This window comes from Engraulis encrasicolus, chromosome 17 (assembly GCF_034702125.1).
Source record: "Engraulis encrasicolus isolate BLACKSEA-1 chromosome 17, IST_EnEncr_1.0, whole genome shotgun sequence".
Classification (NCBI taxonomy): Eukaryota; Metazoa; Chordata; class Actinopteri; order Clupeiformes; family Engraulidae; genus Engraulis; species Engraulis encrasicolus.
The window spans coordinates 7,937,358-7,957,521 of record NC_085873.1 but is presented as its reverse complement, the minus strand read 5'-3'; the positions used below and the strand labels follow the sequence as shown (position 1 = coordinate 7,957,521).

The following is a 20,164-nucleotide window of genomic DNA, read 5'->3' as shown; positions in this document are numbered from 1 at the left end:
TACACAAGACAATTCCAACTATTGTTCTTCTGTCCATTCAGCACTATGTGACATCATAGTGCTGACCTACAACCTACAGTGCTTGTACAGTTTGAAACGCAGTAACTGCTGTAATTTATTATTCATATTATAATTATTTAATTAAATAATCACTGAATTCTTGTCAGAAAAGGACAAATATTGAACTGAATGCCATTTAATATGTGCAATATTAAATGGCATAAAATGGCAATACTGTGTTGCATGCATAAATTGTAAAATAAATAACATCTATGAAATAAATGTCTGTTGATGTGACAGTGTTCCATGTGAAACTCTTGAAACATCACTTGCGCTGAGCTCTAAAATTGTAAAATTGTTATTACACCAGTTATTACACTGTACCTAATGAGTGAGTAAGTACACTTAAAGGCCCCTTAAAATGATGTGTTACTTTATATTACACCACAACATTCATTTCATCTCACCCTGCGACCGAGGCGAGTGAGTAGTCCCTCGTCATCCAGGGCCCCCAGAGTGTAGAGTTGCTCCATGGCTGTCACCAATGTCTCCATAGGTGGAGCATCCATGAAGTCAAATGACAGCAGGTCATTGATGCCCATGGCCTAAAGAAGAGAGAAGGTGAGAATTAGAGCTGTAACAATACACTCAACTCATGATTCGGTTTGATACACCCCATGATTTTTTAAATGTATATTTTTTTCATGATCATTTATAGGTAGAATAAGTTACAAGAGGCTACAAACCATTACAAAAGTAAGAAAAAAACAATGTGCTTCCAAGCTTCAACTCAATATCACATCAAATCATTCTGGACTGAAGGGTCACAGAACTTTGATAGGGCATATCATAATACTCCCTTTTTGCATCACGATACAGTATCGTGACTCGGAGCATCACAATTTCTCCTTTTGGTACAATATTGTTACAGCCCTAATGAGAATGCAAGACAAATAAACAAAAAACAGCAGGTCCCAGGCACAAAGTAAATAAGCTTAAAAGCCTTTTATTAAGTGTGGCTAGTCATTAAAGTACCATGGAAATGCCAAACCTTTACATACAGAGACTAGCCAATATAAGGCAAAGTGCTGTAGCTACGCACAAATTGCACAGAAGAAAACGTTCAAGTTGTCGTGTAGCCCAGTGAAGAACATGTTGGTATTCCAATTGTAATGTGCGTGTATAGCTTGTAAATATGAAAAGTGCCATTTAGTCTAAAGACAAACGTGGTGGTGTGTCTAAATTCAGTTTGGAATTAATGTGTGACTTGTAGCTTTCCAAAACGGAGAAGGTAGATTACAAAGGGCCAATGCCAATTCTTTACTGAGGTGGATATCCTCTCAAGTCCTCCCACACTACACATCAACCAGCAGATCCTTCAAAGCTGAAGTCTTAAATCACACGTTAAGAAGACCAAGAGGGGTGAATTTACAACAGCATCTCTTCTCTATAAAGCTAGTTTTTGCAGTGGTCCTGGTAATCTGTTGGAGGACTTAAAATGAGAATACTCAAAACTTCACTGCGCTGTTTCACAATGGGAATGTGCGACGGAAATATTTGGGTAAAGTGCGGATGGCAAGTGACACAAAAATGCACAGCAATTAAGGCTCAATTCTAAATAGCAGCTTTGGTGTAAAGTGCCTGCATCTGTGCCGTCGTGGTGGAGGATTCAGACATGCACACATTTAAAACTGTCTTCGGCCCCATTATTGAATGAGAAAGACAAAAACGCAGAGCGATGAACACACAAGATGTTCCCCTCCCGACACGCAGATGGAGATCTCTAATTGCAGTGTTGTGCAAACGTGGCACATCTGACATGAGTTTAGCTATTATTCTGAATAGAGAATATGCATCTTGTAAAAAAACAGGAAATAGAATAATTCTGTTCCAAAAACAAGCTGGGTCTACTTACAAAGTGGGGATTCTAGCAAGAGAACACAACCTGTTTTGGTATCCGATTAAAATGTTTGCTAAGAGTTTGCTAGTCTTCAAGTACTGAAGTCTTCAAAGAATAACAACATTATCCCTTTCTATATCTAAATGGCAGTACTAAAAAAAAGAAAAACTTTGACTTCCTGATGTCTAATATCACAGCAAACCTCTGTTGAGTATTTGGTCGAATTTAAACAGTTTGCAATACTCTGGGTCTGACAGAATCGAAATTTGAACCCTCTCTATGCCTTAAACAACATTCCAGAACTGAACGTGTGTGTGTGTGTGTGTGTGTGTGTGTGTGTGTGTGTGTGTGTGTGTGTGTGTGTGTGTGAGTGAGTGAGTGAGTGAGTGAGTGAGTGAGTGAGTGAGTGAGTGAGTGAGTGAGTGAGTGAGTGAGTGAGTGAGTGAGTGAGTGAGTGAGTGAGTGAGTGAGTGAGTGAGTGAGTGAGTGAGTGAGTGAGTGAGTGAGTGAGTGAGTGAGTGAGTGGCTTTTCTGTGTTTTGTATCCAGCTATAGTGCGCGACACAACACCTTTCGTTTTTTCCTGCATTACCTCATTTCAAATTATGCAACAAACAAAACTCTCCAAGAGTGTCGAGTACCTTAAGCGACAGCATAGTGCTGGCCAAGTTGGTCCTCTGGATCTCAGGTACGTTGGTGGTGAGCATCTCGTCTCTGTAGGCTCTCTCTGTGTACAGCCGGTAGCATTTCCCCGGCCCGGTTCTGCCGGCTCGACCCGCACGTTGCTTGGCCTGGGCCTGGTGGGAAGCAAAGGTGAAGGGAAAAAAAGAGGAATAGTTTTTATTTTTCAAGTATAGAAAATATTGATACTTTAAAATCAGGAAGGACAGGAAATAGTGTGTACCTGTGAGATGGGTGTGACGACCAGCTGATCGATTCCGGATTTGGAGTTGTAGACATTCTGCTTCACAAAGCCAGGGTCCACCACGTAATAGATGCCATCGATGGTCAGTGATGTCTCTGCAATGTTGGTGGCGATGATGACCTACACTTACACAATGGGGAAAGCATGCTCTGAGAAAGAGAACAGGGACACAATATAAAAACAAGACGCAAGACTAAAGTTTCGACAAAGTGTCTTCAACAGAGCCATAAGGACTCTGATGAAGACACTTTGCCAAAACCTTATCCTTAAGCACTGGAAATGAATAAGATATAACTGAAAAAAGACATCCTTGTGGCACAAGATCTGCTTCCCTTTGATTCCTGGTCCTACACTGGTTGCATCGGATTGTCGCTAGAAGCACGAAGTACGCATTTTCCTTTGATGTACAAGCACCACCATACCTTTCTACTTCCAGCAGGTGCTGGGTCAAAAATCCTGGACTGCATTTCGCTGGGCAGGGCCGAGTAGACTGGGAGGATGATGAGCTCAGGGACATCAGGGCCGAGAGACTTCATGCGCTCGTAGAGAATCTCACAGGCCGTGTCAATCTCCTCCTGACCAGTCAGGAACACCAGGATGTCACCTGGAAGAGGGACGAGGAACAAAAAAAGATGCTTTAGGCTCCAGAAATTGGACTATGGGATTCTGTGACTTCCAGGTTCTGTCCAGGATGTCACCTGGAAGAGGGATGAGGAACAAAAACGATGCTTTAGGCCGGCCGCACATTGGCTCCGACAGCACCGCTGCGCACTTTTGCTGCCGACAGAATTCGGATCCCCAAACCAAATTTCACACGAACATAGCATTGACAGTCAATGGGCGGCGCCGACAAAATAGAACTGGGGGCGTATTACAGAAAACTTCCTATCTTCAGTCATCCTATCTTAACTTTTGACTTGAGATAAGATTTTTTCCAGTTTGGTATTACAGAAACAAATCCTAACTTCATTTAGGATTCTTATCTTATCTTTGGAAATCCTATCTTATCTTGAGCTAGGAATCCTAAAGTAGTAGGCTTGGGCGATGTCCCCCTAATTGGCAGCTGACGATGTTTACAGTGAGACGATGCGATGGACGATATCGTCGTCGGGGGGGGGGGGGGGGGGGGGGGGGGGGGTAATATTTTTTTTTTTATTACATTTTTTTTTTTAATTATCATATGTTTCGTTTTTTTGGCTTTCGCTAAGCTATTATTTTAAGCAAATTTGCTTTAAGAGTAGGCCTAAGTCAAATATATAAACAGTTTTTAAATTCTTACCAAAAAAAAGTTTAAACCTCCTCCAGCTGCGCTACTGTCTGCAACAGAGATTGTCGCTCCTCTGCTGTCTGTGAGAGCGACTCTCCCCGACCGACCCCTCCCCATTGCACTTCTTGTCTCTGTCACCATCAGCTGCTTCAAGCCCGCTCTTCCAAACTCCACCGCGTGGAAACTTATTTTCAGTAAATTTCGCGATGCAGCCTACTGCAGGCTGCTACTAGAGTGTGTTATTTAACGGCGTAGTTCTATTTCAAGGTGTCACGGCGTTTTTTGCATACCGGCACATAGGCCTAACTTTAGCCATGCAGGGAAGCCCAGAATGTTTGTCAAATGGAAGAGATGAGAACCCACGCGTGCCTTCTCGAGGTTTTGCAATGGATTTTAGCCCGAGTTAGCAAATTACCCGACGCGAATGTTTCTTAAGCACACGGCGAGACTTTTTAATTAATCAATGGAAACAATTGCGGTGAAGCCACAAAGACGCGGGCAGACATGGAATCGCTTGCGCTCCCTCTTGGCAGTGGGCTAATCAGAAGTGTAGCCTACAATCTTGTGTGGCTACTTCACAAGACACCTCCATCGCGGAGAGATTAAACATTTTGAGTCGAATTTCCGTTAAACATGAAATGGTAAACTGTCGCAATTGCTGAACGATTTGTTGCTTTCACTTTAAGCTAGAACTACTCCGGAGGGAGAACCAATGCCTCACGACTCTCCGTTGTAGAAACTTGGGTCACATAAATAACTGTAGGCAATCAGACACTTACTTGAACTCATATGCAGCAAACAATAGTAGGGCTTAGTTCACAAGTTTTTTTTATTCCATTGCGGTTTTTTTCGTAGCTATAAAATTCACTCTGCTTGAGGCTTGTGTTCAGTCCTGCTACCTGCGCAGTCCGCTGCTACTAAGGATTTTACGGTAATGTTTCAGTTTATTGCAATGCCAAGCACCGTAATGATGGCAATAGCAGCGGCTTCAAAAATACAAATTCCTTGGCATCACGATGTTGGCTGTCCATCGTGATGCCAGCTGTCCATCGCCGATGGACGATGACATCGTCTATCGGCACAACCCTATAAAGTAGCGATCTAAACATCTACGATCTACTTTTTATGTCTGTTACCTGACAACAAATGCACCGCTACCTAGCAACAGTAGTGCGACGCAAGCTAGAACACACAAGTTTGACTGCTGCTGCATCTCGCCTTCTGCGTGATACTAAACCAGAGAGTAAGAGGACGTAAATATTTCGCTAAACGTTTTATGCTCATTGATGTGATATACTTTTAAATAACGCACTTATTAGTGACGTTCCACCGAACGGATTTCTAATACAGCAACATCTGTAATTGCTATCCGACATCGGCGAATGTCCGTGGACATCGACGCCGGTGTGCGGCATTCTATTGAAAACAATGGAATCGAACTTTTGCGGTGCAGTGCTCAGCACTTTGTCGGAGCCAATGTGTGGAAGCCCTTAGACTCCAGAAATTGGACCATGGGATTATGTGACTTCCAGGCGCTGTCTAGGATGCCACCTGGAAGAGGGACGGACGAGGAACAAGAAAGATGCTTTGGGCTCTGGTAATGGAACTATGACTTCCGCTGTCTAGGATGTTGCCAGGAAGACCGGCTGTAGAATGAGCACTATGTTTCAGTGCTTATGCCTGCCGCACTGACTTTGCACTGAAACATAGGGCCCGAAGCGCATAAGTGCACCATTTGAGACATGGAAATAGAGAGCTGTAGTGCAGCGCACCAATATGCATTGCACATACCGTATTGACAACATTAACCAGAGAAAGTCTGAATCATTCTGTCATTTCCAACCCTTTCCCAACCCTTTCCCTTCAAACCACCTCCAATGGAATTGGTGCATTGGGTGCAACCAATGGTTCAAAGTAGTAGATTCCACTTGCACTTTCAGTGCTCAATTGTTGGCCGTTAAGCCCTTCTTCAGGTCAGTTCTACGGTGTGACTATCAATCCCATGCCTAAGACAATACTCAGTTGCATAACACAACGGCTGCTTCCATCAGCTTCAGGAGGTAAGGGGCCTCACCTGGAGGTTCCGTCAGGTGGATCTGCATACAGGTGATGAGACTAGCGTCCAGGTAGTCAGTCTCAGGTTCTTTGGTGTAGAGGACCTCCACAGGGTAGGTACGACCCGGGATGGTGAAGATGGGAGCCTCGAAGAAATACTGAGAGAACTTCACAGCGTCCAGCGTTGCAGAGGTGACAATCAGCTTCAACTCTTTACGAGACTGTACAGTCTGTGTGCAGAGAAGTAGGTTCAAAGATAAGTAGGTGAGTATGATATGCATCAGTTGTCTACCAGCTCTAACAAAACACCAACGACCCGAGGGTTGGATGCGAGCAGAGCTCACACTGTACAAAACGCCAGACCTGTTTTCTGGAACTGCAGATGACAAAAACTCGTAAGGGAAATGCACACCTGATGTGGCGGCCAGGATGCAGTTAGGAGAAAATTGCGATGCCCTGGCAATTTGTGCCTTCTTGTACATGGGCCAAAAATCGCACAATGTATGCCTGGCTTTACCAAGTAAAATGCCATGACCAAGGAAGAGAATCAATAGCCTAAAAAGCCCACTCTGTGGCAAACAACTTTTATTCCTTTGCTTTTTCAAACGTACGTTTTTGAGTAGTCCGAAGAGAATGTCGATGTAGATGTTCCTCTCGTGGGCCTCGTCCAGCATCATGACGGAGTACTGCGAGAGCGAGGGGTCGATCAGGAACTCTCGCAGCAACATACCGTCCGTCATGTACTTGATGACCGTCTCCGTGCTCGTGCAGTCCTCGAAACGGATGGTGTAGCCCACCTGTGAGCAGGAGGGGTAGGGACAAATGGGGGGGTAAGCAAAGTTATTTGTATGATGCATTTCACATCATTTCATAAACAAACCTTTCAAAACTTGTAAACAAGGCCTCAGCAGTGGTTCAAATGGCTAAGGCACTGATTGTTATACCAGGAACCCAGGTTTGATTCAGGAGCTAGGTCATTTTCAGATCCTCCATCCCTCCCTTTCGTTTCCTGTCCAATTGTCTGACTAAAGGTTTAGAAAGCCCAAAATATTAATAATATTAACAATATAGACAGACGGATAGACAGACATACGTAGAAACTCCATGGCGGAGGTAAATTAAAATATGTACCTCCTGCCCCAGACAGCAACCGTACTCCTCCGACACTCTCTTGGCCACGGACATGGCAGCCACTCTCCTGGGCTGGGTGCAGCCAATCTTGCCCCTGGTCAAGTAAACACGCTCTATTAATACAGCACTTTATAAACAATACAGCTGACCAAAATATTGTACAGGGAAGGTAGAAGGACAAAAAGACAACAGGTGACGGACCTGGTGGTGTAGCCGGCCTCCGCCAGGTACTGGGTGATCTGAGTGGTCTTCCCAGAGCCCGTCTCACCAATCACAATCAAGATCTGGTTGTCATGGATAGCCTGTGGAGAGGTAGAGGTGGAAAGGGTTATTCCAGGTGGCATCGACCTGAATGCCCCATGCATATTTTGGTAAAAATAGTTTATTTTAATGAGTTTGGGCCACTAGTTTACGCATAACAAGTTTTAACTCAGCTTTAATAATACCTCCATGGTCAGGGACGCCGCCAGAAATGTTGGGCCCCATGAAAGATTCGAATTTTGGGCCCTCTTAAAGGCCCCTGTGAGTGCTGTCAATGCATAGAATTTGTAACACCTTTCCCCCTTAGCGGCACCCATGCCCATGGCAGTGGATGACGATTGACGAGGCAATGATATCACACATCAAACTTCCTATTATCAATCACAAAGTTTTCACAATTTGAAAAAGGAGTCCACTAAGACTAGTGAGTCAGCCACTTTGGCCTGAAATTTGTTCATGTAAGCTGGCAGCAGTCTGGCTGTCAAGTGAAGTGAAGTAAGCACAATGAGATTTCACTTGCTGATCATAATCAATATTATGAAATAAAAAACTATAACCTTTTTTTGCCACGACACACTTTTGTAAATGAGGATCTGTCATAAAGCCAGACTGTTTGGAAAAACGGCGCTAGGCTGATCACAGCAAAGGGGACAGAGGGAGACGGAAAAAATGTATCGGCGGCAAATCTCCATAATGCGTGTGTATGTAAACTGCCACCCCCAAACACTATGTATGCACACTATAGCATAGCATTTGTAACGTTAAGTCATGACTTCTAATGGACGTGTAAATCATTCACTCTAGTGCTCCGGACACTAAAACCAATAAGTTAGAAAAATGGGTGTCTTCAGCATCTTTCATTTCTTTACAACCAAATCAATATTTCATATAAATATTTATAAACACACCTTGGAGAAAAAGACCACCTTATTGTACATAATTGCACTTTGATGACAATTACAGGTGTAATAATGATGGATATGTATCGATGCATCGATCCTTCAGCCGCCAATCATATCGAATCGTATCGTGGGCCATTCTTAAGTCGAAAATAATTGAATCGCTGGCCTTATGCCCTAGCTTCGTACATAATAGAAGTGGGAAAATAATTGGAAAAAAATCGAATCCCATCATATCGTATTGGGGGGCATTCTTAAGTATAGAAAATAATCTAATTGCCGCCTTAAGAAATCGATATTGAGTCGTAACGTTATAGAGGCTGTTATTTACACCCCACAATCAACTTAGTTATTGTGGGTCTTACTAGGTATTGACGTGGTGCCTTGCTCAAGGTCACTTCAGCAATGGATGATACAGTAGGATTGGAACAAGCAAAAGTCAGACTCAGATTCCGATACCAATACTAATACAATTTTTAAATTTCACATTACACTTCGCTATGTCTTCTATCGTTGCTCAAGGGCAGTTCAGTCATGGAGTGAAGTAGGGAGTGGAAGGGTGGGATTCGAACCTGCAACCCTCTGATCCATGTCCTTAACCACAAGGCCACGGCTGCCCTATTCTTTCTTTTTTTCCTTTAGATGTTTGTACCTGCATCTTAATACATGTCTTTTACCTGAAGCAGCTGCTCCTTCAGCTTGTAGATGGGCAGGCTCTCCCTCTGCTCGATGATGGACAGCTGGGTCTTCTTGCCGTACGACACCGTGTTGCCACCCAGGGCGTAGCGCTTCCACTCCGGCACATCGATGTCAGGCATGATGCCGATGCCACGCATGTTCTGGGCGATCTGCCTGCCCTCCACTAGGAGCGGGTAAAGAGAGGGTGGGCAGAGGTGGGCAGAGGTGGGCAGAAAGGGTGGGGTAGAGAGAGGAGACATAGTAAGAGATAGAGGGTGGGGAGAGAAAAATGTAAGCCTTGTAAGAGCTTACACTACATGCATTCTTTTCCAATTTCCACTTAGCTGACACTTTTATCCAAAGCGACGTAGTCACTTAAGCACAGGGTATTGGTTACAGTCCTTGGAGTAAAGTGGAGTTAGGCGTTTTTACTCAAGGGCACTTTAGCTAAGGAAAAAAAGTGTAGGGATACCGCAGACAAACTTCCCACCCCAAGGTGGTTCACAAACTTTTTCTTTAAAAAAAAAAAGTTTTTTATGGTCTTTTTCGACTTTATTTGACAGGACAGTGAGAGAGGTGGACAGGAAGCGAATTGGGAGAGAGACGGGGAGGGGTCAGCAAGGGACCTAGGCCGGGAATCGAACCCGGGTCAGCCGCATGACAGGTGAGTGCCCTACCGGTTGGCCACGGCAGAGCCGGTTCCCAAACTTTTTCTGCCACATGAGGCACACTGTGAGAGGCAGTGTCAAATCAGCTCGTAGCACTGCTTCAACAGTGCGATTCACTGACGAGGGCCGACCAGGATTTCAAAAAGTTTTTATTTTCTTGCTGATTGGGAGCTAGTCGTGAGGCCAAATTGCTTCTCGCTACCATGTACAGTACATGATGTGACATACACAATTGACCTGCTGCGACTAAGTAAAAAAAAAAAAAACGTCTTGATTCTCAAAAAAGTCATCAGGCAAAATAAGGCCAAAAATACAATTTATGGTTGTCATTATTATCTATAATAATAATAATAATAATAATAATAATAATAATAATAATATAATAATAATAATACGTCTATGTTTTCTACTGCGCTTCTTGGTACTCAAAGACGCTTTAGCAGTAAATCTCGTCTTAGAGGAAGAGAGGGAGAGAGAAAAGTGTGGGGTTGTGGAATAGGGTGGTGGTGAGGGAGGGTGGGAAAAGAGGATGTATGCGCATTTCAAGATGGCCAATTATGATAAACTCCTTCCCCACCACCGCCACCCCCACCCACACTACCACAGCTACCACCAGCTGGCCTATCATGCCACAGTGCCTACTGCTGTTGCTTAGCCGACCGGATGCTGACTCATACAGCCATACTGTACGAGGGACAGTGGCACTGGCACCTCAGGGCAAACAGGGGACGTGTGTGTGTATGTGTGTGTGTGTGTGTGTGTGTGTGTGTGTGTGTGTGTGTGTGTGCCAGGGCTGAAGGAAATGAGATGGTCATCAGTGCCCTTGAGGCCAGAGGGGAAGCATGTGTGACGATGTGATGGAGATATGGAGTGATAGAGATATGGAGAGAGAGAGAGAGAGAGAGAGAGAGAGAGAGAGAGAGAGAGAGAGAGAGAGAGAGAGAGAGAGAGAGAGAGAGAGAGAGAGAGAGAGAGAGAGAGAGAGAGAGAGAGAGAGATTTCTGGCATGGCATGTACTGTATTGTTTCCAAATATCATGCTGCACTGAAAACAGTTCATATTCTTTGTTTAAAAGTAGTACAATACAAAACAGAAATCCAAATACTTTCACTAAATACAATGACTAACCTTGTTGATTACAATACGGATCAAAATAATCAAATAATTGTATTGTTTCGGTTTTTAGTTGATCAAGCACGCTTGTAATCCTACTCTCGCCTTTATTTGGCAACACAACAACGCCTTAACTCTTCGAATTCCTTATTTGAATATTTCGGCCGTAATCGTGCAGTTCTACTCTCTAGCAAAGGCTGACTGAGGGTTAATGAGGAGACCCGGGACGGGACAAGGAGTGGGATGAGGGGGAGGGGGAGGAAGAGTGTCTTTTACACGGTCTTGTGCGGATGGATGGAGGCCCTTCGTGTCTAGCAGGAGCTGAATCCTGACTCAGCAGCACCAGCACACACACACACGCACACACACACGCACACGCACACACGCACGCACACACGCACGCACACACGCACGCACACACGCACGCACACACACACACATACACACCCTAAATGAAGATTGAGGGGCTTCTCTGTAAACACTGAGCAATATTCTTTATGAGCCTCAACTCTACTGACAACGATGTTTTTGCTTAATGTCATCCCTCCCACCACACACACACACGGACACGCACGCACACAGTAAATGGCCTTGTTCAATTTGAGCGTCTGGGAGCCTGAGAAGTGAATCCTTTGTAGAGTGAGTGAGGGAGTGAGTGAGTGAGCGAGCGAGGGAGTTTTCCATTTGCGCTATTGATTGTTATTCATCTATCACTACTACTTAACTGGAGAGGGCTGTGGGTTGTTGTATCTGTGGTAACAATACAATTAACAGTTATATCGTTATGTCCCCTTTCATTTAGGGCCTCCTCAAAATGGCAAGGCAGGGCAGGGCCGTTGTGTGCTGACGTGGCAGGACGATGCGGCCCTGTATTGATCCGCTATCTAGTGGGAGTGGAGGAGTGGGGTGGGGTGGGGTAGGTGGGGGGTATTAGGAGAAGATGGGTGGCAAGGAGAGGTCTTGGGGGGCTGGGGGGTATTAGGAGAAGATGGGTGGGAAGGAGAGGTTCTGGGGAGGGGGGGGGGGGTATTAGGAGAAGATGGGTGGAAAGGAGAGGTCTTGGAGGGGGGGGTATTAGGAGAAGATGGGTGGGAAGGAGAGGTTCTGGGGAGGAGGGGGGTATTAGGAGAAGATGGGTGGCAAGGAGAGGTCTTGGAGGGGGGGGGGGTATTAGGATAAGATGGGTGGGAAGGAGAGGTCTTGGAGGGGGGGGGTGCAGAGGTTGAAAAGGGATGGGACGGATGGAGGACTGAAGCGGGGGCGTCAATGTGGGATTGAAGTGGGGGCAGGTGGGGTGGGGGAGGGGGTGACGCTGAAGAAGAGGTTGGAGGTGGTTGTTTGAAGGGAGATGAGAGACTGAGGCAGTTGAGGTGTGTGTGTTTTATGGGGGTGGCGGTGTTGGCGGCGGTAGAAGGAATAGCTAAGCTAGTGTTAGGTGAGGGGTGCAGTTTGGTGGTGGTTGTGGTAGTTTTTTGGGCGGTGCGTAAATGTAAAGGATGAGTAGGGGAGTGAAAAGGTTCGTTAGGGAATCGACGGTGGGGTGGAAGGCTGAAGGCGTTGGTGGTTGTATCAGGAAATTAAGTTGGAATGGAGAGCTTGGTGATGAATGGTTGGGGAAGGAAGGGACAGGTAGGGTTGGATGGAAGGCTGTATAATTTGGTCACAGTCTATGCTGATTGTTTGATTGTTTACATTTATTGCCATTTCAGCAGCTATGGGCAGTCCATGCTGAAGACAGTGGTTGAGGAGAGATGGGTTGGCAAGATGGGAAGATGGAGTACTTACTGTCGGGGAGGGGGTCCACCCAATGCTTGTTGAGACCTGTGGGGATGCAGTCCATCTCGGCCTCTCTCTGGGCCTGCTTGACCTCCCTGCGCTCCTTGGATAACGCACCCTGCATCATGGCAGCCTGGGACATGGAACCGTCTGGATTCTGGAGAAGGAGGAGAAGGAGGAGGAGAGAGGAAAAGGAGAGAAAACATGATGAGTTAGAGTATGAAGAGGACCAGGAGGAGGAGGAGGAGGAGATGATGAAAAGGAAGAGAAAGAGAAATTGAGGAGGACGGGAAGAGGACAGAGGAGGAGTGAAAGGAGGGCGAAGAGGAGGAGAAAGCGGAATCGAGGCGGACATGAAAATGAAGAGAAAAAGTAAGAAGGAGAGGAGGAAGAAGAGGAGAGATATTGAGGAGGGCAGGAGGAGGAGGAGAAGGCATGAAGATGAGAAAGAGACATGAGGAGAAGAGGAAGAGGCGGAGAAAGAGGAAGAGGAGAGGAATGAAGAGGAAGAGGAGAAGAAAAAGAAATTGTGGAGGGCAGGAAGGGGAGGAGAACGAAGCAGAGTAGAAGGAAAGAAATGAAGAGGAAAAGGAGGAGAAAGAGAAATTAGGGAGGACAGGAAGTCGACAATCACAGAAAGAAAGAAAAAATGAAAATCAGGTCAAGTCCTCATGTTCGACTTGCTGAGCAATCCACTAACTCAGTAATTGGGATAAATGGTGCAGACCCAATTCCCCTCAAGAGACCAATTGAAATCTATGGACTTCATCTGAGTTAATAGTGCAAATGCTTCCTCTTCTCGGGCAATCACACGCAATATCTAAGATGGAACGGGTAGTTTTCAGGTTTGAATGAATCTGTGGCTAGATAATTACTTGAGTGTGTGTGCACGTACGTGTGTGCTTGTGTGTGCTTGTGTGTGTGTGTGCTCGTGCGTGTGTGCGTTCATGCGTGTGTGCGTAGTGAAAAGTCATTGACATTGAGCTTTGATCCAAATGAAAGCACCATTAAGTGTGTGTGTGTGTGTGTGTGTGTGTGTGTATGTGTGTGTGTGTGTGTGCACGCGTGCTGTTTTCAGACCTTGACTATCTTGACGGGGCTCAGGTTCATGGTTTGCTTGGTGCGTCCTCTCAGGAAAGGAGGTTCCTCTTCCACCAGCTCCACATCCAAATTCTCATCTGGGATACCGCAAATAGAACACATGTAAACAAGAGACGATTCATGTAAGCAAAGGACAAATATTATCAAATAAACTATAAAAATGATCCAGGTAAACAGATGCTGAGGCATTCAAGGTTGCAATTCTTTTACTTTTTTATTTGGCTACAATAAATTGCAACCTTGAGTGCCTCAGCATCTGTCTACCTGGACCACATTTGAGAGCCCCTACACTGATGAGCACCAAGGAAAAAAGGTGAGCACTCCAATTACCTGCTTGAGTTTGAAACTATAAAATGAATTGAAAGGCACAATTTCAGAGAGCAACAATGCGTAACAGGCCCAATTGCTACCGCTACCACCTACCTTCTTCATCATCGATTCTTGGTAGAATGCCAGTCTCCTCATCAAACTCGGGGTAGTCCTCTTTAGATAGCACGTTAGCAGCAATCATCTGGAAGAAAAACAAGTCACAGAATTTAATCTCAATAAAAGTGTTAAGTATAATGGGAAATTGACCTTAAACTACTACGGGATCTAAAACACTCAAATATTTCAGGAGCTGGTAGGCCGATTTCACAATTGGGCATTTAGGGCAAACACGGACACATCTGAAGGGAGGAAGGATGGAGGCTCTACTGGAGTTAGCTAATCCTGCCCCCTAGTGGACAAGACTTTACTTTTGAACAAGTCCACTAGAATTTCAGTGGCAAACTCATATCTTTAAAGTCGCAGACTTACCTCACTAACTACAAGAAACACAGTGTGTTGTTCATCCTTGTTTGATCTACCACTCGTCCAGGTCTGTAACCATGGTCATTTTCATGCTACCCTCAAGTCTCTTCCCTTAACATACATTGACGGGCTAAGTAAGATACAGACACTCTGTATCATTTCTGACCAAAAATGGCAATTTCAGAACAAAAGCTAACGTGTGGTCGACAAAAAGACGTTGCGTTGTTGAAGGTGCATAATTGTCTGATCTCCCACTTCTCCAGGTCTCTGATCTTGCACATTCTCATGCTACCCTTAGGTCTTTTTCCTTGACATAAAATGATGGATTTGAGTATGATCCAGCCATTCTGCCTTATTTCAGAACGAAAGCTATTTACAATTGGAAAAAAAAGTGCACGTTGTTGAGAGGACTTGTTTGATCTCCCACTTCAGCAGGTCTGTGATCTTGGCCATCATCATGCTACCCTCAAGTATCTTTTCTTTATGGAAAATGACTAGTACAGTCGCTGTTTCCTTTCTGACTGAAAATGGCAATTTCAGAACAAAAGCTAGTGCACGACCGAAAAAAAAGAGTGTGCATGTTGTTTGTAATTTTTTGTTTGTTTGATCTCCCACTTCACTTGGTTATCATGATGTTACCCTAAATCCTTAACGTTACACACTGTTGAACTAGCTAAAATTTTAGTTTGTGTTGTTTGTACTTGTTTGATCTCCCACTTCTCCAGGTATGTAAAACTTGGTTATTCTCATGTTACCCTAAATCCTTGATATTACACTCTCGCACTAGCTAAAGGTTAATTTGTGTTGTTTAAATTGTACCTGTTTTATCTCCCACTTCTCCAGGTCGGTGACCTTGGTCATCTTCTTCTTCTCGGTAGTGTCCTCCTCCAGCTCGGGCGCCTGGTGGTTCAGGTCCATGGGCCGGTCGGGGTTCCTGGCCGCGTCCTCCGTGCCCTCGCCCAGCAGGTTCTTACGCCGGTTGGGGTTCAGGTCCTCGCCCGTCTCTTGGTCCACGTCCTAGGGACGAGAAGACAGACCATGAAATTAAGAGAAGGTCACACAATGTCAGAGGATCATCACAATTAAGAAAGAAATTAAACTGCGTGAACTAGCCCTGGGAAATGTTTTGCGGCTTGCAGATAAATAAATATATAAAAATCAGGCCAATTTTGTAGTCAGATCAAACAGGTCAACCATCAGTTTCTTGGTCCCCATCCTACAGACAAGCAAACAGATAAGGAAATGAAGAGAACAAAACTAGCTCATGTAATCAAAAGGCTATTCCTGTTGCTTGGTCCACATCCTGTAAATGAGAACAGAGATCATGAAAAACAGGCCATGAAATGAAATGACGGTTACATATGAAACAGTGGTTCTGAGTTTCTGAGAAACTACTTAATAGAATCAAGAGAAGTGGTTGGACTCGCGAAAGGGGCTTCTCCCATTTCTTGGTACACATTCTTAGATTACAGATCATAAAATGAGATTATGGGAGCAAAACTATTTGAAGTTATCAAAAGAGCTCACAAAATATTTGTTTAGGAGCACTTCCTGGACTCCTGGAGAACAAAGTTTGGTTGAGATGAGAGAGAGGTTGGTTGGGGTCTTTTAGTTAAATGTCTAATGAGCTAATATAATAAAGGCTCTTTAATTTTTTGCAAAGGAGAGTTCTGTTCCGTTTATGAAAAGGGCCACTCCTCTTTCTGCGTCCACATCCGACGGAACAGGTGAGATCAGAGGTCAGATTATCATCACAATCAAGAAAATATACAGTAACTGCTTTAAGTAGGGCTGTAAATGTATGGATTGTGCATCACAGTACACTGAGAAAGGGAAAAGAAAAACAGGTCAACATGTCTCTTGGTCCACAATGAATCAAAATCATGACAGAGTGAAATACCTTGGAAAAAAAGTCCTTCCAACACTGTGACCAGGGCACAAACATACTCAATGACAAAACCTTGAAGATCTAAGCTGTGGCCTAATATACAGTAACTTCCACAATCACTCACCTTCATGCTGAGGCTGGTTTTGGAGCCGGTGAAGGACAACACTTTGACCTTGACCTTTTGACCTTTGGTGACCACGTCCGCCACGTTGGCAATTCTTCCTTCTTTCCGCAGCTCGGAGACGTGCACCAACCCCTCCCAGCGTTTCCTGAGGAGAGCAAAGAAGTGGACAACATATGGAAGATTGTTATCAATATAAAACACACACACGCACACACACACACCCGCTCACACACACAGTTAGGAACAGTCAGGAAGTAAATGCCTATTTTTTATCTACATTTCCATGATAAACACACGGAAATCAACACACCATCGCCTGAATGAAGTAATCTCACAAAAATGTAGGTATCTATAAATAATAAATGACTTCCTACATTTTTAAATATGCTTATTTTGTTATGTTTGCAGGATGTTTACACTAAGCACTGTAATATGAAATCCTGTGCACTACCCTACAACAGGTACACACATTTCACTGTTTAGGGAGTTGCTCTTGGAAGGTTGGGTGTCTGAAACCCGCATCATCCACGACTGAAGTGCCCTTCTGCATTGCCCCAGGGACCAACAGATACCCTGTACCAAATAACTGTATGTTGTTTTGGATTACAGCATCAGCTAAGCTTAAGCGTAACGTAATGTAACACCAAAACAACCCTCCAGTCTCCAAACACTCACCAGCCCAAAAAAACGTACAGGCTGTCAAGGCGCTTCTAATATAAGACTGCTCTAATATTAATGCCAATTCGTGTTTGAACTTGAGGTAGTCGTTTGTAACACTGCAAACGCCAGCCATCTACAGGGCCTTCATTGGGGCAAAAGTGAATAAGAGCAGTCAAAGACAGCAACCTGCCATCTGGCCAAAGCTGAATGCATGTGATGGGATGTGGGTTTGGCGCCCCCAACAGGCAATCCAAAACACTGTAGGTGGGTGGACGGAGGGACGGACAGACAGACAGACAGACAGACAGACAGACAGACAGACAGACAGACAGACAGACAGACAGACAGACAGACAGACAGACAGACAGACAGACAGACAGGCAGACAGGGTCAACCTTTTGAGGTAACCCACCTCAGCCCTTCCAGCTGCACAAAGCAGCCAAACTGCATGATGCTGCTGATCTTGCCGTTGTAGATGTCCCCCACCACGGGCTCCTCGGGGGGAGGACGCTCCACCTGCCGTTCACGCTCCCGCCAGTCGTCGCTGTCCACGTCCCAGCGGGAACGCCGCGCCCTCCTGCGCTCCCGTCTCGGCGAACGAGACCTGGAGCGGGAACGGGAACGGGATCGAGAGCGCCCCCGCCGGTCACGGTCACGCTCCCTGCTCCGACTTCGGCTTCTCTTCTTGCTGCTGCTGCTTTCGTTTTCGGCCCTTGAATGTGGACAAATGTTGTAAGTACAGTATGTGCTATAATGCTTAGAGAAGGTGGGCCAAGTTAAAATAAAACAACCACTTATAATTAATTTGATCCCATGTCACTCTTACTTACTTTGTACATAGAAGTTAAGTCACATTTAATTGCACTTAAGTAAGAGTCACATTACGTACTTACAGTTGTACCACAGATTTAAGACACACTTAGGATTTTGCTTTGTGGTAAGTATGTAGAACAGTGCATTGTAAGTAAAAGTGAAAAGGGTCATCAAAACATTCATGTTTCCTTACTTGACTTCCTCTTTCTTGGTTTCTTGAACGCTGGGCATAAACATCTCCAGCTCCTTCATGGCATCAGCAGCGATCTTGGCATCAATGTCCGCCTCAAGCATGGTCTACAAACACACAATGAACAACAAGTCATTGATTGATTGATTGATTGATTGATTGTTGCACAAGCGGAGGCATTTACATTTTTCTGATGCATGTGCCATGTGACTTTCAAAGGGTTTCAAGCTAGACCTTGTGCTTTTACAGTCATTTTATATATTGTACTCTACAGTATGAACAGTCATTTTAGCAATCATTGCAAAGGATGTGTGGTAGCAGAGGAGTGTGCATTGTTACCCTTGCAGATGGGTTGTTTGGTTGGCAGAGACCAGGGAACATCTCCCTGCGCTTGTCACCCTCCGTCTTTGGCTTTGCGGAGCTTGTGGAGGCTGAGGGAACATAGTGACAACAAGAGCATGGAACCCATGGGACAGTAAGCGCTTTGAGACTCATGCCTGAATGTTTGAGTTTATAGTTATACAGAGGTGATGGCACAACAGTCATAAAGTCTCTGGTCATACGCACCTTTGCTTGTGGATGGAAGATTTGCAGGATGCATGGTCTGAATGAGTCGCAGCAAATTGGTGATGAGCGAATCCTGCAGGACAGTCGTTAATGTTTTTATGTGACACCATGTCATCCATAACAGTGTGTTAATTTTGGGGTTTTAATGCTCATTCTCATGTTGACTTACTGTAAAGTCGGCTCCATTTTTAAGCAATGACGCTTTGAAGGGATCGAATGTGGGATGCTTTTCAGCCAAATTGATGACAAACTCAGCTGAAATGCGAAAATAACAATTTGGTTAATATCAGTATTCCAAATGTGTTGGAAGTAAGCGTGAACGTAAATGTGTGAGCAGTCAAGATGCTGAACTCTTCCCACTCTCCCATCACTGACAGCCGACTCGACTCGGGACTCGCGACAAGTTAAGTGGTTCTTCTACACATGTCATGTAGTTCTTCTGGGCTATCTTCTTCTGACATCATCAGCATATCAGTGTATTAATAAACAAAGCTGGTCCAAGCTGGCTGGAGAATTTTGTTTAAAACACCGACATGCGCAGGTGACTAGGTGTAAACTATTTATGGAATCACCATGTCGTAGTATGCCATCACTCTTGGCAATGTTTATGGGTCATCCTTCTGCAGAAGGCAACCGAAGACTAGTTAGCTGGGTTCTAGACACCTCTCTCTCTCTCTCTGCGTAGCCTACGTACTTCCAAAGAGCACTTCAAAACAACTGAGAGAACTGCCTGGGTTGTAAGACAGCTAATAATATCACTCCAGTGAACATAACAAATATGCATTGTATCGGTGCAAGTGGGTATTTAACCCCATACATCACTGAATATATAGATATGCGATAAATAAGGGAACACTAGCCATCAATAACAAATAGGATACGTTTGACATACGATATCATAACATTGTTATGAAGTAAACATGCAAGTTAGCAGTGATGCAGCCATTGGCAACACAGGATTAATCCATTACCAAACTGTTTTAAGAGCCATTTCAGACTATTAATAGATTACAACCTAATAATAAGGTGGTAAGTGGTCTGTTAGATCTACCAGCAGAAAGATTGGCACATTATTACCATGCTGTTTGTTGGAGGAAAACATTGTAGGCCTAGCATTGGGTTGGTGTGCTAACAGGCTAGCAGAGCAAGAGCTGCATTCACAGCACTGTTTGTGCAGTCAGCAAGACACTATAACGAGCACAAACTTACCCAAATCTTTGTCATTTATTCCCAAGTGATTGTCAAGTTCTGTGCAGACTTTGGACACCAAAGACAAGTATTCGAGCCTTTGCAGCTCAACTAGCTTGCCTTCCGCCATCATCTAGCTTCGTTGTGTACTGCACTACACGCATGCGTA

The 20,164-nt window shown here is 44.6% G+C and overlaps 1 protein-coding gene across 1 annotated transcript in view; it reads right to left on the bottom strand.

Moving 5' to 3' along the window:
* Window positions 1–20,142, bottom strand: part of LOC134467766 (ATP-dependent RNA helicase DHX8-like) — a 31,126-nt gene extending 10,984 nt beyond the window's left edge. Inside the window, exons 1-20 of the mRNA XM_063221668.1 lie at window positions 20,017–20,142; window positions 18,977–19,062; window positions 18,808–18,880; window positions 18,580–18,671; window positions 18,244–18,347; window positions 17,650–17,949; window positions 16,578–16,722; window positions 15,385–15,582; window positions 14,197–14,284; window positions 13,753–13,850; window positions 12,682–12,829; window positions 9,115–9,299; window positions 7,479–7,579; window positions 7,278–7,371; window positions 6,758–6,943; window positions 6,166–6,376; window positions 3,247–3,428; window positions 2,804–2,944; window positions 2,541–2,696; window positions 468–605 (exon numbers count right to left, since the gene is read on the bottom strand). Of these exons, the coding sequence (XP_063077738.1) occupies window positions 468–605; window positions 2,541–2,696; window positions 2,804–2,944; window positions 3,247–3,428; window positions 6,166–6,376; window positions 6,758–6,943; window positions 7,278–7,371; window positions 7,479–7,579; window positions 9,115–9,299; window positions 12,682–12,829; window positions 13,753–13,850; window positions 14,197–14,284; window positions 15,385–15,582; window positions 16,578–16,722; window positions 17,650–17,949; window positions 18,244–18,347; window positions 18,580–18,671; window positions 18,808–18,880; window positions 18,977–19,062; window positions 20,017–20,128 (2,838 nt within the window). The 5' untranslated portion in view covers window positions 20,129–20,142. The remainder of the gene's footprint in view (window positions 1–467; window positions 606–2,540; window positions 2,697–2,803; window positions 2,945–3,246; window positions 3,429–6,165; window positions 6,377–6,757; window positions 6,944–7,277; window positions 7,372–7,478; window positions 7,580–9,114; window positions 9,300–12,681; window positions 12,830–13,752; window positions 13,851–14,196; window positions 14,285–15,384; window positions 15,583–16,577; window positions 16,723–17,649; window positions 17,950–18,243; window positions 18,348–18,579; window positions 18,672–18,807; window positions 18,881–18,976; window positions 19,063–20,016) is intronic.
* Window positions 20,143–20,164: the final 22 nt, after the last annotated feature.